Source organism: Chrysemys picta, chromosome 6, assembly GCF_011386835.1.
Source record: "Chrysemys picta bellii isolate R12L10 chromosome 6, ASM1138683v2, whole genome shotgun sequence".
In the NCBI taxonomy this organism is placed as follows: Eukaryota; Metazoa; Chordata; order Testudines; family Emydidae; genus Chrysemys; species Chrysemys picta.
The window spans coordinates 133,494,541-133,512,698 of record NC_088796.1 but is presented as its reverse complement, the minus strand read 5'-3'; the positions used below and the strand labels follow the sequence as shown (position 1 = coordinate 133,512,698).

Sequence of the window (18,158 nt, the reverse complement as noted above, 5' to 3'; positions counted from 1 at the left end):
AGGGACAAACATGGAAATATAGTACTAAGATGAAGACAAGTAATGTTGGTAACTTTATTTGTGGACCTGTATATATTTTTAATTAGTGAAAATTTAACAGATTTTCAGAGGTATTCATAGACTTTAAGGTCAGAATGGACCATTATGATCATCTAGTCTGACCCCCTGCACAATGCAGGCCACAGAATCTCACCTACCCACCCACTGCTGTAACAAACCCCTAACCTATGCCTGAGTTATTGAAGTTCTCAAATCGTGGTTTAAAGACCTCAAGGTATTGAGGACCCACATCTGCTGTTGAAGTTGGCACCTCTGGATATCAGGCCATAAATTAGTGTTTTGAGATATCATCCCATACAGAGATTGAATTGTAAATGTATGACTGATAGCTGTATTTGCAGAATGCATGAATGAACAAAAGTTGCACAATAAACATATCAATTTCTCTTCAGTACCTAGAAGCGTGTCTGGGAGGATTGCAAATAAAAATGGGAGTATGTCAGTCAAGCAGAAATTACAGTATTACACTACTAAATGCTCCATGATATTGTCAGTCCATACTGATATTCTATGGAAGTTTCCCCCTCGGCATTGCAGTGTCAGCATAGAAATATGGATTTTTAATCATTTTAAATTAAGTATATAACTGAAAAAGTCAACCTTTTGAGTTATTTCATTCTGCTGTTACAAAACCACCACATGTAATTTACATGTATCCACTACAATTTTGAGAGTCTTTCACTAAACTAGCATGAAGATTGACTTACCCTCTTCATAGGAAACAATGCTAGTTCATCTTTTGGGGCAACTGTCAGAACATTAGAGATTAGTGGTGTTTCTGCTTGCATTTTGGTTTAAACTGTCTCTGAAAGCTGAGAATTCAAATGAACCTTTTTAAAAGGAAAAGTTAACTATTAAAAGCTGGTATATTTTTAATACAGTACAGTGTCCTTTTTAGGGGGGGTGGGAGTGGGGTTAGTTTTTTGTGCACTTGAATCTAGCAACTGCATGGCCAGATCTGGATGAATTCAGAGGAGGGTTCTTTGCTGTTTTTGCTGGATTAGCATTGCCCATTGGTTTTCAGCTATTCTTTGACTATCTAAAATCCAGCTTGGCTAAAACAACTGCTGCACCATCATTTCTCTTTATGTAATGTTTATTGCTGAACCAGGTCATCAAATGATGATACAGAGAATGTCCTCGTTCTATCATTGTGGTTGGGCTAAGTCTCAGAATAGCTTTGATTACTTTGATAATCCTCCATGTATTATTATGGTTATTTATAATTAAGCATTGACTTGAAGCAAAATGAGTTGTATGCTACTTTCCGCTAAGGCATAAACATTAACAATGCGTATCAGTGCAACAGTTTAATTGTATTCACTACAAATATTTTTTCAAAAGACCTAAAACCCACAAGAATGTTATCCATTCAGATTCCGTATGCAAGTCGTGAGTATCAGGGGATGTGGAGGAGCAGAGAAACTGACAGCAGTTAATTTCACTCTTCAGAGAACTGGGTCCTATTTAATCCGGACTCTTGCTTTAAGGGCAATACAGATAGCCTGGTGAGCATATGTAGGCTCTGCTGTTGTAAAGCACACCCAGAGATTCCCATGTCAGCTATAGCACTTTTGTAGGCAAGGGTAGTAGCACCATCTATTAAAGTTGCGTGGTAGATCACATAAGACCCCGTTTTCAGCTGCTTATAACTTTTGTCAAACTTGAACCATTAAAATTGAAATTTCCTATGCTGGGTGTCTGCCTGAGGCAGGGGTTCGTTAGTTTGAGGTTTTTTTTGGTGATTTTTGTTTTTTGTTTTTAATTTCAGCCCAAACAGTTGAGTTGTTTCCAAGAATGTTAGGGGAAAATAAATTATCTTGTCAGTGTTTAAAATAAGTAAAGACTATTTCTTTAGAAGTTCTACACCTTCATGCTCTGGAGGAGGAACTTGAAATTTAGCAGAGGCTTCTCTTTGTGTCAAAGATGTGCCTTTTTTTGTTCCTATAAAAATCTGCCCAAATTTGGCCAAGTTATAAGCCATTGAAAAAAATCTGTCTGTGCGTGTTCAGACTTCTTAGAGGTTAGAAGATAAAATCTGATTAATAAAATCATAGAATATTAGGGTTAGAAGAGACCTTCGGAGGTGATCTAGTCCAATCCCCTGCTCAAAGCAGGACCAACGCCAACTAAATCATCCCAGCCAAGGCTTTGTTGAGCCAGGCCTTACAAACCTCTAAGGATGGAGATTCCACACCTCCCTAGGTAACCCATTCCAGAGCTTCACCACTCTCCTAGTGAAATAGTGTTTCCTCTCTCCAATTTGTCCACATCCCTTCTGTAGTGGAGGGACCGAAACTGGACGCAATACTCCAGGTGTAGCCTCAGCAATGCCGAATAGAGGGGAATAATCACTTTCTTCAATCTGCTGGCAATGCTCCTACTAATACAGCCCAAAATGCCGTTGGCCTTCTTGACAACGAGGGCACACTGCTGGCTTCTCATCCACTGTAATCCCCAGATCCTTTTCTCCAGAACTGCTGCTTAGCCAGTCGGTCTCCAGCCTGTAGCAGTGCATGGGATTCTTCCTTCCTAAGTGCAGGACTCTGCACTTGTCTTTGTTGAACCTCATCAGATTTCTTTTGGCCCAATCCTCCAATTTGTCTAGGTCATTCTGGACCCTATCCCTACCCTCCAGCGTATCGACCTCTCCCACCAGCTTAGTGTCATCTGCAAACTTGCTGAGGGTGAAATTAATCCCATCATCCAGATCGTTATCATAGAATATCAGGGTTGGAAGGGACCTCAGGAGGTCACCAAGTCCAACCCCCTGCTCAAAGCAGGACCTAATCCCCAACTAAATCATCCTAGCCAGGGCTTTGTCAGGCCTGACCTTAAAACCTTGAAGGAAGGAGATTCCAGCACCTCCCTAGGTAACCCATTCCAGTGCTTCGCCACCCTCCAAGTGAAAGTGTTTCCTAATATCCAACCTAAACCTCCCCCACTGCAATTTGAGACTATTACTCCTTGTTCTGTCAGTCTCATGAAAATTAAATCTTCTGTATAGGTCCTGTGTGAGTCTGGCACAAGTACCTGAAATCATTTGGATGAAAATAAAACTATTCATTCCTTATCAACTAATTGGCACCTATGGGTGGGGGAGGGATAGCTCAGTGGTTTGAGCATTGGCCTGCTAAACCCAGGGTTGTGAGTTCAATCCTTGAGGGGGCCACTTGGGGATCTGGGGCAAAATCAAGACTTGGTCCTGCTAGTGAAGGCAGGGGGCTGGACTTGATGACCTTTCAAGGTCCCTTCCAGTTCTAGGAGATGGGATATCTCCATTAATTATTATTAGAGCTTTTTCAATCCTTTCTCTGCAAGCACGAGGGCTAGAAACTCAAGTTTTTTAAAAATGAGAATTGCGATTCTCCTTTAGGTCTGTGGTCTTGTACACCATCTCCCCTGCAAACCTCAGAAAGTCAGCAGATGGAGGAGAATCTCCCCGATTTCTGTAATCATAGACTCATAGGACTGGAAGGGACCTCAAGAGGTCATCTAGTCCAGGCCCTTGCACTCATGGCAGGACTAAGTATTATCTAGACCATTCCTGACAGGTGTTTGTCTAACCTACTCTTAAAAATCTCCAATGAAGAAGATTCCACAACCTCCCTAGGCAATTTATTCCAGTGCTTGACCACCCCGACAGTTAGGAAGTTTTTCCTAATGTCCAATCTAAACCGCGCTTCCTGAAATTTAAGCCCATTGCTTCTTGTCCTATCATCAGAGGTTAAGAACAACATTTTTTCTCCCTCCTCCTTGTAACAACCTTTTATGTACTTGAAAACTGTCATCATGTCCCCTCTCAGTCTTCTCTTCTCCAGACTAAGCAAACCCAATTTTTTCAATCTTCCCCCATAGGTCGTTTTCTAGACCTTTAATAATTTTTGTTGCTTTTCTGGACTTTCTCCAATTTGTCCACATCTTTCCTGAAATATGGCACCCAGCGCGGAGTAGAGCAGAAGAATTATGTCTTGTCTTGTTTACAACACTTCTGCTAATACATCCTAGAATATTTGCTTTTTTGCAACAGCGTTACACTGACTCGTATTTAGCTTGTGGTCCACCATGACCCCCAAATCCCTTTCTGCAGTACTCCTTCCTAGTCAGTAGTTTCCCATTTTGTATGTGTGCAACTGATTGTTCCTTCCTAAGTGGATACTTGCATTTGTCCATATTGAATTTCATCCTATTTACTTCAGACCATTTCTCTAGTTTGTCCAGATCATTTTCTATCCTATCCTCCAAAGCACTTGAAACCCCTCCCAGCTTAGTATCGTCCACAAACTTTATAAGTGTGCTTTCTATACGATTGTCTAAATCATTGATGAAGATACCAAACAGAACCGGACCCAGAACTGATCCCTGCGGGACCCCACTCGTTATGCCCTTCCAGCATGATTGATGATCATTTTCGTTGCCCTCCGCTGGACTCTCTCCAATTATTCCAGATCCCTTCAAGAGTGGGGGGACAAAAACTGGATGCAGTACTCCAGATGTGGTCTCACCAGTGCCGAATAGAGGGGAATAATTACTTCCCTCGATCTGCTGGCAATGCTCCTACTAATACCGCCCAATATACCGTTGGCCTTCTTGGCAACGAGGGCACACTGCTGACTTATATGTTGGCAAAGGCAGTCTGAGTTTCCTTTGGGTATTACAGAGCAATTCACGTAGTTTGAGTACCTTTTTTAAAAAAAATGTCATAAATACATAAAATAGGAACCCAAAATCATTGTTGAATGGTGTAAGCAGATATGATGGATCTTTTCACTTTTATTGGAGTTGTGAGAACACTGAATTAGGAGTTGTCCCACCAAAGAATATTAAGAAATAACAAGAATATCCCCTCATACTGTAGCATGGTATCTTTATAAAAATGGAAAAGTACACCATTTTTTGTATGAACACCAGTTCTTCCCAGGCAGCTATGCAGGAGATGGTGATTGAGTAGGTGATTTACGAGACCCAGAGCAGTAGAGAAATGCTTTAATTAACATCCAAATAAATCCACTCATTAATATAACCAAACAGCATAAAGCCACAAGCAAAGAAATAGCTTTTAAAATTCTTATCATATTTACGCATTTTTAAGAGTCATGGAAAACCGATTTGGAAGAAATCTGTTAGTGAAGCCCCTCAGAAGAGAGGGTACTGACCCAGTTGATGCCATGCTGGGGACACACCCAATTTCAGGGTGGCATACACTGAGTTATATAATTAATCACATTCATAGCCATACTTGACCATTTCCGTGAATGTAAAACAGGTTGGGCCTTGCCCTTAATCCATGTAATACAAATTCTTTGCACCAATTAATTTTGTAATACATCATACAAATCAATGCAGTTCTCTTTAACTAGTTTCAAAAACACCTAAAACTCCACTATTTTAAAACTTAATTATGCATGTACCTGTTTTTCTGTGGTTAACTTGTATGTGTCACAACGTGAGTGCACAGTTCTGTCGTTGGATCAAACCCTCAGACCTACTTCAACTCACTCAATCAATATTACCTTTTATACTATAGCAAAGCCCAACACTCTCCAATTTAAAACTTCCTGCTTGCTTTCCAGCAGATTTCACTCTAATAAGCATTATAATGCTGTCAGCATTAACCTAATTTGTCAGCCAAAACCTTCCCTCCCCCAACAATAGCAGGATAAAGCTAAAGATAAAATGGGGTTATGGGCTGTCAGTATGGAGCATTAGTGACACCTAGTGGTGAACTGCTCCAAATATAGAGCAAGGTTTCAGAGTAGCAGCCGTGTTAGTCTGTATCCGCAAAAAGAAGAACAGGAGGACTTGTGGCACCTTAGAGACTAACAAATTTATTAGAGCATAAGCTTTCGTGGACTACAGCCCACTTCTTATATGCATCCGAAGAAGTGGGCTGTAGTCCACGAAAGCTTATGCTCTAATAAATTTGTTAGTCTCTAAGGTGCCACAAGTCCTCCTGTTCTTCTTTTTGCAAATATAGAGCAGGAACTCTCCTTTGAAATATGGAAAGAAGATGCATAAATCCACTTAGTCTGAACATGCCAGGGCCTGTTCTCTGCATTTATAAACCTTAATAAAAGTATAAGTGGTAAGGGGCCTGAAGAATCAATTTTAATATTAGCTCATTATTGGTATTTTTATTAATTGCATTGTATTGCTTTTACTGTTATAGTCTAATTTGGATATTGCTCTCAGTGATCTTTTGAACAAGTATTTGCAATTCACCTAAAAGGGAGATACACCCCTGGCTGTAACAGGAAGTTTCACCACCCATTGTTTTAGACCTAGACATGGCTCAGCAGTTCTTCCATAGAGGCCCTAGGAAACCCCATGCAAAAGGTAGAGGGTTCAAAAGACCTGCTTCCCCACATCCTCTCCAACAGGCTCTGCATCTCAGGCTTGGGTCTCGATGTGACATTATTTTTTATGGGAGTTCAAGAACCGTGAAACACTTAGCCTAACACGGGAACTAGAGATATATTACAGGTAGTGGGGGAAAAAAATTAGTAAAATGTACATCTTTGTAAGAACACTACATGTTTGAGAATGCAGAGTACCAGATGAAGGGCCAAATCCTGAGATATGTTGAGCACCTGCAGCTTGCTTGGAAGTTGGGATTTACCCCTAAATCAGTAAGACATTTGAAAAATGATGTATGGGGAAAAATATAACCTGATATGCCTATGTATATTAGGGCTGTCAACTGTTTTAGAAAAATTAATTGAGATAATTTTTTTTGCAATTAATCAGTTTTAATCACAGTGTTAAACAATATTAGAATACCATTTATTTAAATATTGTTTGGGTTTTCTATATTTTCAAATATAAGGTTAGGACTGAGGGCTCTGGGCACAGGCATGGGAAGCTGCGGGCTGGGGCTTCGCCCCCCTGCCACTGATACCTCATGCCCCGCCCACAGGTATCTGATTAACGCATTAAAAAAATTAACACGTTAACTTTGCTTTCAGTTAATTGCAGGCGTTAACTGAGATTGACAGCCCTAATATTAATGTATTATAGTATGTGATTATATAATGAGATTACAATGTGTATGTGTATAGGACAGTTAAAATGAAGAGCTAAAGACTAAAGCCACTTAGGTTCTCAAATTACGCAAGTGTGCAACCTTATCATTTTCAAGTTTGGAAGGAATATCAAAACTTTTTTTAAATTAGGCAGCTAGTTTCTAATACTTTGGATAAACTAGCCATATTTTTGTCATGCAGTTGATGTGCATTCTTTACGTGTATAGATAGATGGATATCAAGTACAAGCATCTTTGGTGGTGTCACAGTGAGAGTATCCACCTCTGGCCTTGATATTGGCAGTCTGTTGAGCCTCCCTAAGGAGGTGTGATTAGCAGAAGCTTGAGAACCTAAAGGAACGCTTTAGGAGAAGTGGAGACTGCAGTTTCGCCTTGGCCCAGTCAGCTTCAGAGTGACATGAAACTCCCTGCTATAAATAACAGTTGAAACTTGGGGCTGGTCTACACTTAGTCCGGACTTCGGACTAAGGTACGCAAATTCAGCTACGTTAATAACGTAGCTGAATTCGAAGTACCTTAGTCCGGACTTACCGCGGTCCAGACGCAGCCGGAAGTCTCCCCCCGTCGACGCCGCGTACTCCTCTCGGCGAGCTGGAGTACCGGCGTCGATTGTGAGCACTTCCGGGATCGATCCGGGATCGATTTATCGCGTCTTAACCAGACGCGATAAATCGATCCCAGAACATCGATGGCGTGCCTCCGGACCAGCCGGTAAGTGTAGACTAGCCCTTGGGGAGCTCCTTCTTTGGTCTCAGTGAACTGAGTTTAGTGAGCTTTCACAATGTGGGTCTTCAAAGAACTGCAATTTTCTGAGTAACTCCCATTCCTCTTCATTTTTTCTCCTTCCAACACATACATTTTATTTCTAAAAATAGTGAATTCCCTTATCTCCTGCTCTATGAACTTAACAACCACAAGTGGTTCTACCTCCAAACAGAACCCCCTAATCCATCTTCTAAATGAGGCTACTACTTTAATCTTAATTTTGAACAAAAAAGATAACTATAAATGACTATTTTGATATTGTTTTCGTGAGCAGATGTAGTACTAGTTAGACTGGAAATGAATTAAAGAAGTTTCCTTTGATCTTTTAGGCCTGAAAAAAGATTAACTCTTCCACCTCGGTTTCAGAAAGAACTTCAAGTGCATCTGTCCAGAAGCTCTTCAGTGGATTCAAATGGTATGTGGGTTTTCCACTTTGGGTTAGGCATGTATTCATAACATGAACCATGTTTATAGCCTTTTATTTTGTAGATAGAACAATACTTTTAACAGTGAAAGACTGATAAAGCCAATATACCCACACAGTCTATTTTCTGAGGAAGCCTGCTTAATTGGTAATGTAATTATAAACTGATTAAACATAAAAACAGCTATTCTGAATCAAACCAATGGTCCGTCTAGCTCCGTTTCCTATCTCTGACAGTGGCCAGTGCCAGATGCTTCAGAGGGAATGAACAGAAGGGTGCAATTTTGAGTGATCCATCCCCCGTTGCCCAGTCCCAGCTTATGGCAATTGGATGTTTAGGGACACCCAGAACATGGGGTTGCATGCCTGACCGTCTTGGCTACTAGCCATCTATGGACTTATCGTCCATGAACTTGTTTGAACCCTGTTACAGTTTTGGCCTTCAACGTTCCCATAGGAATGAGTTCCACAGGTTGACCATCCACTGTGTGAAATACTTCCTTTTGTTTGTTTTTAAACTTCTTGTCTGTTAATTTCACTGGGTGCCCCCCTAGTTCTTGTGTTATGGGAAGAAGTAAATAACATTTTTTTTCTTTATACCAGTCATGATTTTATAGACCTCTATCATGTCCCCCCCCCTCTTTTTTTTTTTTTTAACTGAACAGTCCCAGTCTTTTTAATCTGTCCTCGTATGGAAGTTGTTCCATACTTCCACTTACTTTTTTGTTGCTCTTCTCTGCTCCTTTTCCAATTATGATATCACTTTTGAGATGAGATGACCAGAACTGTGCACAGTATGCAAGTTGTGGGTATATCAGGGATTTATTCTATCCCTTTCCTGATGGTTCCTGACATTTAGGGGTTTTTTCCTGCATGTTGAACAGATTTTTTTTCAGGGAACTATCCACAATGACTCCAAGAGCTCTCTTGAGTGGTAACAGCTAATTTAGACCCCATCATTTTGTATGCGTAGTTGTCTGTCTTTGACTAGTACTGAGGATGGTATGACTTTAAAACTTTAGCAAGGCACTTTGCTTTGTAAGCTAAGTTTTTTTTGAGTACGATTATAATCAATGTTAGGACTTATTCAACTGTGGTTCTAAAACTGAGTATTGAGCAGTATGGATCCAGAGTTATTAAGTTATCCCTCCAGCAGGTGGCATGTACCTACCTTGTATAACTGCTACATAACTGGCAGAAACTTCTCAACCATCTGTCAGTTTGCTCTAACTGAGGACTGCCACCCTGTGGTTGTAGGTTTTGTTATTAGGTGCATGGTTATAAAATTCCTTCAGAGGAAAAGGAAGAAATGAGAAAAGTTGGGGGAGTGGATGGGGTAACAGTAGCACTTGTGGGCTTGTATACAAATCTTACTCAATGCAAAGAGAAATGTGAAAATTCAAATGGTTATTTACATCTCTGTTTTGACAAGTACATTGTACCTTTAATGTTTACCTGTTGCCAAAGTCTCACTTTCATACCTAATACAAAAGACTTCCCCGTTACAGAACAGTACCCCAAATCTCCTCCTGGGGCACTGATTCAATGCTAATAGAAGAGTGAAGAGAGCCACCTACTGAATCACCAATTCCCATCTCCCTGTCCTGGAGATTTCCCTTCCTGACTTAGAATCCTAGACTATCAGGATTGGAAGGGACCTCAGGAGGTCATCTAGTCCAACCCCCTGCTCAAAGCAGGACCAATCTCCAGACAGGTTTTTACCCCAGTTCCCTAAATGGCCCCCTCAAAGATTGAACTCACAACCCTGGGTGTAGCAGGCCAATGCTCAAACCACTGAGCTATCCCTCCCTGACTTGTCCCACCCCAGTTTAACAGTGCCTGAGATTATTGCTCAAGGTAGCATGGCTGAGGGTTTCCAAATCATCTCTACATCTTGCTTGTAATACACTTTTTTGAAGAGACATGATGTACTTGATATATGACCAATAAGTACAGTGGTGGAAACAAAAAATTCTTCTTTGAGTGATGATCCCTCTATATACGCATGCATGCCATACTCCTGAGTCTGAAAATTCTTCAAAGCTGTGTCCGTTGACCCACAGATGCACAGTGGCTCTCCTTGTGGTCCTGACCGAGAATATAAGAGGCAGTGTGGGTCGACGACTCTCCAGTTCCTCCCTCCGGCCATATGGCCTGAGTTGGAATTGTCCTTTTCTTGATTTTATAATTTATATTTCTTAGCTTAGTTAAAGTTTTTATAGTATAGAGGATTTCTTTTTCCACTGTTGGGAACCTATCCCTCTTTCCAGGACTATGCCCAGAGTCCAGAATTCAGGAATTGCATCTCCTGCCTTCGCTCCATCAGTGATGACCATCAACATTGCCTGTACTGTCTGGGCGAGGTAAATGTCTCTGAAGTGCAGTATCTGCTGCTCTTTTCCACCCAGAACTCAAGGAGTCCGGGAGCTTTGCCTGTGAAAGCATCTAATGGAGAAGGCTGAGACCCCTCTCTGATCTCTGCATTCTAGGACTGTCCATAAGAAACAGGGTTCCTCTCCAGGTCTGTCCTGATCGGGTGCAAAGTCACGTACACAACTTAAAGAACTGTCTCCACTAAAGACCCCCCAGTTGGAGGGCAAGGCTTAAAAAGAAAGATCTGCCAGTTCCATTGGTCACCTCTGTAACCAAGTGTAAGAACAGACATTCACTGGTTCCGTCTAACAGTGCTAGTTGGGACCTGTTGTCGGTACTGCCTCATTCATCTAAAGACCGTCTGACAGCTACAGATACACTTGGTCCTTCAGACTTGACTACTGGAACCCCTCTGACACCAGGGCATACAGAAAAATGAAATCTGGAAGTTTGTATTCCTTCCTTATCTACCGTCTTCACTTCTTTCCGGCCGTGCCTTCTGAGGGATGTCCTTAGTCTGGAGGAGTCTACACCAACATCCCATGAGCCGTTCCATTTCCAACCATCTGGTATGAGTGCCCCGTACCGATGACCCTTGCACTACCAATAGAACAGTTCTCAGACATGGATCAGTCAGGGAGATAACTTCTCGTTCCATGGAGACAGTCGAGCCCCAACAGACCGTTGAGGGGTTACACTCTTCATTCCTTTGGGTATGACCTCTCCACCAGCACCACTGGTTCAGATTCCCTTGAATGGTCCATTCCTTTTCGTCCACTCCCTGCTTCTGGGGAACAGAGGCTAGGGACACTCAGAACATGGCCGTCTTGGCTAATAGTCATTGATGTATCTATCCTCCATTAACTTACCTAATTCTTTTTTAAACACAGTTATAATTTTGGTCGTCACAACATTCCCTGTCACTTTTGGGGGCCATCTCACACTCTTTGTCCACAACTGGAACAAGATCACTATGGCAATTGGGTTCTGGAGATTATCCATCAGGGATACTCCATAGAGTTTCTCTCCTTCACACCTCACAAACCTGCTCTGGCAAAAACCAAGTCCAGTGTTGCCCCTATAAAGTTCATTTTTTTTGCTGCAAGATGGCTACCTTTAAATCTGCTATTGTGTGTCCAGGGAGATAGAAGTGTTTTCTCCTACAGGTTTTTGTATAGTGCTATTCCTAATATCTCACTTGTGTCCATTTATCCTTTTACATAGGGACTGTCCAGTTTGGCCGATGTATATAGCAGAGGGGCATTGCTGGCACACGATGGCATATATTACATTGGTGGACGTGCAGGTGAATGAACCAGTGATGATGTAGCTGATCTGGTTAGGTCCTGTGATGGTGTCGCTGGTGTAGATATATGGGCAGAGTTGGCATCAAGGTTCGTTGCATGGATTGATTCCTGAGTTAGTTACTATGGTGTGTTGTGTGGTTGCTGGTGAGAATATGCTTAAGGTTGGTGGGTTGTCTGTGGGCGAGGACTGGCCTGCCTCCCATGGCCTGTGAAAGTGAGGGATCATTGCCCAGGATGGGAGATCACTGATGATGCGTTGGAGAGGTTTTAGCTGAGGACTGTAGGTGATGGCCAAGAGTTCTTTTGGTTTTTTTCTTGGGCTTGTTTTGCCTGTAGGACACACAATAGTAGATCTAAAGGTAGCCATCCTGCAGCAAAAAAACTTCAGGACCAGACTTCAAAGAGAAACTGCTGAGCTTCAGTCCATTTGCAAATTTGACACCATCAGCTCAGAATTAAACAAAGACTGTGAATGGCTAGCCAACTACAAAAGCAGTTTCTCCTCCCTTGGTGTTCACACCTCAACTGTTAGAAGAGGGCCTCATCCTCCCTGATTGAACTAACCTCGTTATCTACAGACTGCTTCTTGCCTGCATATTTATACCTGCCTCTGGAAATTTCCACTACATGCATTTGACGAAGTGAGTATTCACCCATGAAAGCTTATGCTCCAATATATGTGTTAGTCTATAAGGTGCCACAGGACTCTTTGTTGCTTTTTACATTCTCACAAGGTGATTCTTCAACAGGAGGCAGAATACTTTTTGTGTCTCACCTCATTACCACAGGAGGGAGTTCTCCCTGTATTTCTTAATTCCCCCCAAAAAGATGGAGCATGGAGACCCATCCTGGACTTCTGGCAACTCAACATCTTTATCTGAAAGCTGAAATTCCAGTTGATTACACTAGCATTGATAATCCCCTGCCTTCAGACAGGAATGTGGTTTGTGGCATTAGACGTGAAGGGTGCATATTTCCTGGTGGATTTTCACCCATCATAAAGGAAGTTCCTGGTTTTATGGTTGGCCAGGATCACTTCCAGTTTCAAGTACTCCCCTTTGGGCTCACTACAGCACCCAGAGTATTTATGTGGTAGCAGCCCAGCTCACCCCACGCAAGCATAAGCTGCCTCCACAGCATCACTATCTGCAGGGTGACTATCTGGAGTTAAGTATCAGGGGGTAGCCGTGTTAGTCTGTATCTACAAAAACAACAAGGAGTCTGGTGGCACCTTAAAGACTAACAGATTTATTTGGGCATAAGCTTTCGTGAGTAAAAACCTCACTTCTTCGGATGCATAGAGTGAAAGTTACAGATGCAGGCATTATATACTGACACATGGAGAGCAGGGAGTTACTTCACAAGTGGAGAACCAGTGTTGACAGTGCCAATTCAATCAGGGTGGATGTAGTCCACTCCCAGTAATAGATGAGGAGGTGTCAATTCCAGGAGAGGAAAAGCTGCTTCTGTAGTGAGCCAGCCACTCCCAGTCCCTATTCAAGCCCAGATTAATGGTGTTGAATTTGCAAATGAATTTAAAAGTCACTATCATTGAACAAAAAAACTTCAGAAACAGACTTCAAAGAGAAACAGCAGAACTAAAATTCATTTGCAAATTCAACACCATTAATCTGGGCTTGAATAGGGACTGGGAGTGGCTGGCTTGACACACTGCTTAGATTTGTATACTTAATATTTGAATATTATCAATAGTTGGCTTGTGTTCTTTCTACCCTTCTCAAGATAATTTTACCATCTAAGAACATAAAAACTGTTATATTGGGTCAGACCAATGGGTCCCTCTACCCAGTATCTGGTTTTCTGGGTTTCAGCAGCCAATGCCAGGTGATTCAGAGGGAGTGAACAGAACAAGCAATCATTGAATGGTCCATCCCCTTTCGTCCACTCCCTCCTTCGGGGAACAGAGGCTAGGGCCACTCAGAACATGGCCATCTTAGCTAATAGCCATTGATGTATCTATTCTCCATTAACTTATCTAATTCTTTTTTTAACACCGTTATAGTTTTGGCCTTCACAACATCCCCTGGCAACAAGTTCCACAGGTTGTCTATGCATTGTGTGAAGAAGTACTACTTTCAAGTGATGGTCCCTATGTGTCTTCCCACCCGTGGGTGCGCATGCGCATGCACACCATGCACCTGAGTCTGGAAGTGTTTCTTAGCAGTGTCCATTGACCTGCACGTGCATAGTACATCTCCTCATGCTCCCAACCAAGGGCATAAGAGGTAGTGTGGGTCATCGCCCCTCCAGTTCCCTTTTACTGCTGCATGGCCTGAGTTGGAACCCCCTTTTTCATTTGCATTCTTAGTCTACTGAGAGTTATTCTTTTTTGTACGTAGTTGTAGGTAGATTTACAGGTAAGTTTGTGCAGTGTACTTAATGTAGTAGTTCTTTTTTCCCGTCCAGGGACAGACACCCTGCCTCCTCCCCCAGGGACTATGCCCAGGATTCTGGGCTTCAAAAACTGTCTCCTGCCCATGCTGCTTCTCTCTGGAGCTCCTGGCATTGGCCACTGTTGGAAGACAGGATACTGGGCTAGATGGGACCTTTGGTCTGACCCAGTGTGGCCGTTCTTGCGTTCTGTGAGTGAGCACCAGCAGTGCCTCTGCTGTCTGGGTATGGCACACGTTGTGGCACTCTGCTCCATCTGTAAGTCCTTCCTGCCCAGGACCAGGGAAGCCCACGAGCTCTGCCTCCACAATTACCTTATGGTAGAGGCTATGCTGCCCCAGGCACAGCTGGGCCAGGATCTGAGACCCCCCCCCCCCCCAACCTGCCGTATACAGCAGCCACCACCAGCAGAGAGCACCGCACCGTGCATGGCTCTGAACCGACAGCACCCAAGGACAAGGACAAGTCCTGGCATGAGAGCAGAAAACAAACATTCTCTTAGGCACGAGAGCAGGTCCCCACACCGGACTGCTCACAAGTGTAGTGTTTCCTCCATGAGCCAAGCCAGGTTGGGTGAGACATTGCACGTGTATCTGGCTAAACCAGCACCCAAGGTCCCACAGATGGAGGGTAAGGCCAAACGCGCACAATATCTGCCGGTACTGACGGTTATCTCAGCATCCAAGCCTCTGGAACACTCACTGGCGCATGCAACACCACCCACTCTGCTGGTACCCCACATCTGCCAAACTGGCTGGGCATACAGATACCGACAGGCCCTTGAGTGTTTCGCTTGGTGCTCCACAGACCTGATAGTGGTAGAATTAATCCTCCCTTACTTACAGTTGCCTCTTCTCTCGGGCTCTCTGCTTACCCATGCCATCCCTACAGGGGAAGATAAACCCCTGCTGCTGCCAGAGAAGCCTGTCCCGCTGCCACCACACCACAGACCTCCCATACCAACAGTTCCACCATTGCTAGACCAGTCCTCCATCTCCTAAGAATTCTCTGATGTGGAACCATCTTTGTCTTTGGTTTCACACCAGAGTCCGGTGCAACCCAGACCGCCCTACTCTTTGGCATATGAGCCAACAGAGGAGACCTGTTACCAGTTCCTGTGGGGCCCGCTGCCACTGATGGACCCCACCTTCTGGCCATACTGTGGACCCTGGGATCCCTACCACAGATACCACACACCATCTCAGGTTCCTCTTTACACCTGCTGGCTCCATCGGTGTATGAAGAAGAGGAGGACGTTAAACCAGTACTGCTGGCTCCCCTGGTCCTGACCAGCACATCCTTGTCACAGGATGAGGTGGTCATTCCTCTCCCAGCTCTCTCTGCCAGATGATCACCGTCAATATCCGGATTTGCTACAGAGGGTGGCTGTTACAGAGGGTGGAAATCCTGTTGGAGGAAGTTCAGGACTCACATCTGCTGTTGGACATCCTCCAACCCCAAAGGCCATCCAAGGTGGCCCTCCCCATCAATGAAGCTATCCTGGTACTGGCGCATGTGGTATGGCGCACACACCGGCCTCATGTGAACTCACACCTAAGTCGGTGGAGAGATGCTACTTCTTACTAGTTAAGTGGGCAGCTTTCCTGTTCATCCATCCACCCTTTAGCTCCCTGGGTGTCCAAGCATCTGCAGAATGGGTGAGACAGCATCCACAAAAATCCACCCCTCCAGACAAGACTGCTAAGAGGCTAAACCTGCTGGGTAGGAAGGTCTGTTCCTCTGTATAACTTCAATTCCGCATTGCTAATTATCAGTCTCTGCTAGCCAAGTATGACTTTAATAACTACAATATGCTAGCAGAGTTCAAGAACAAGCTCCCGCTCGAACACCAGGAGCAATTTCAGGCGCTGGTAGATTAAGGGGGACTGGTCACCAAGGTGGACCTCCCAGGCAGTAGTGGATGTGGCCAACATCCTCTGTCTCTAGCCATCAGAGTAGTTATGCAAAGGGACTCGTGGCTACAATCTTCTGGCTTCCCTAGGGAGGTCCAAAATACGAAAGAGGATCTCCCTTTTGACTAGCATAAACTCTTCAGCGACCAGACTGGCGAATTCCTACACTCTCAAGGATTCCAGATCAACACTTTTGGTCCCTGGGCACATATACTCTGACCCCTAGACACAGAGAGCAGATACAATCTGCCCACAGCTGCACACTATCTGCGCCAAGAGCCACCATGCTGACAACTATGGTCTGCCACAACCACCTCTTCAACCCTCTCCCAACCGCCGGCCAAAGGCCGATTTTGATGCACAGGCTGAGACCCGCAAGCCTCCCTCGATACCACCCACAGCACCCCATGTCATTTTTGGGGGCTGTCATTCCCTATTTGCCCACAATGGGGGCAAGATCACCACAGACAGTTGGGTACTGGAGGTCATCCACCACGGATACTCCATATCGTTCCTTTCCTTCCTACTTCATCACTTCCCCACCTAACCCTCCCCCCGGCACCCCTTCCATCATTTGCTGCTCCAACAAGAAGTAGGTGCTCTACTCCTATAGGGGGAGAGGCAATAGAGCCCATCCTGCCTCAGTACAGAGAGAGAGGGGGGGGGGGGGTCTACTCACCATACTTCCTCATTCCGAAAAAGAGTGGAGGATGCCGCCCCATTCTAGATCATCAGTTACTGAATATGTTTATCAGGAAGTCCAAATTCCACATGGTGACGTTGACATTGATTATGTCCTCCCTGCACCAGGGAGCCTGGTTCGCAGCTCTCGACATGAAAGACACTTACTTCCATGTGGGTATCCACCAATCTCACCGCAAGTTCCTCCATTTCCAGGTAGGGCACCACCATTACCAATTTTGGGTCCTCCTGTTTGGCATAGCGACAGTGCCAAGAGTATTCACAAAAGTCTTTGCGGTGGTAACGGTCCAGATGCTATGTCTTGGCTACGAAGTATTCCCCTACCTCAATGATTGGCTCCTGGTGGTGCTATCTTGATTGGAGGCACTCTCCGTGATCCACTGTCTCAGGTCTTCTAGCATCTCTGGGTATCTGTGTCAATGAGGGCAAGTCAGGGTTGACACCCACACAGACAATAAATTTCATTGGGGTGCAGCTGGGCTCTTATTGTGGTCCAGGCCTTCAACTCACCTGACTGCTTTGCAGCACAGACAGCCCTCATTGCGTGCCTATGTCGCAGACCACACACCATGGTCTGCCACTGTCTCTCCCTCCTTGGGCATATGGCAGCCTTCACTTGCATGATGCTGCATGCATGGCTCCACATGTGCTGTCTACAACCTTGGCTCTTCTTCATTTACAAACCCAACAGAGACCATATTGACTCCAGGGTCACTGTCCCAGAGACCATGCTGTCCTCCCTCACGTGGTGGTCCGCTCCCTCCAAGATCATGATCAGCACCCCCTTCACTCCATCCACACCACAAGCTGCCATCATGAGAGACCTCTCCCTCGCCGGATGGAGAGCCCACTTAAGCCACTCAAGGGGCATCGATGCTGTGTCACACAGCATTCTAGAACTTGGGGCAGTCCTTCTCACATGCAAGGCCTTCCTCCTGCTCATACGCTCCCTACACATTCAGCGTCTCTCCGACAACATCACGTCGGTGTTGTACATCAACAAGTAGGACAGTTCCAGGTCTTCCCCTCTCTGCTCCAAGTTGGTCTGGCTATGGAACTGGTGCATCTGCAATGAGGTGACATTTCAGGCTGCATACCTACCGGGTGTCCAGAATTCCCTGGCTGACACGCTCAGCAGAACTCTTGACCTCTACCTCAAC

The 18,158-nt window shown here is 44.3% G+C and overlaps 1 protein-coding gene across 9 annotated transcripts in view; it reads left to right on the top strand.

Moving 5' to 3' along the window:
- The window catches only part of TDRD7 (tudor domain containing 7), a 129,043-nt gene that overhangs the window by 37,781 nt on the left and 73,104 nt on the right, over nucleotides 1-18,158 (top strand). For all 9 annotated transcript variants that reach the window (XM_065549917.1, XM_065549924.1, XM_065549920.1 and 6 more), the window contains exon 5: nucleotides 8,197-8,282. In XM_065549917.1, the coding sequence (XP_065405989.1) occupies nucleotides 8,197-8,282 (86 nt within the window). The remainder of the gene's footprint in view (nucleotides 1-8,196; nucleotides 8,283-18,158) is intronic.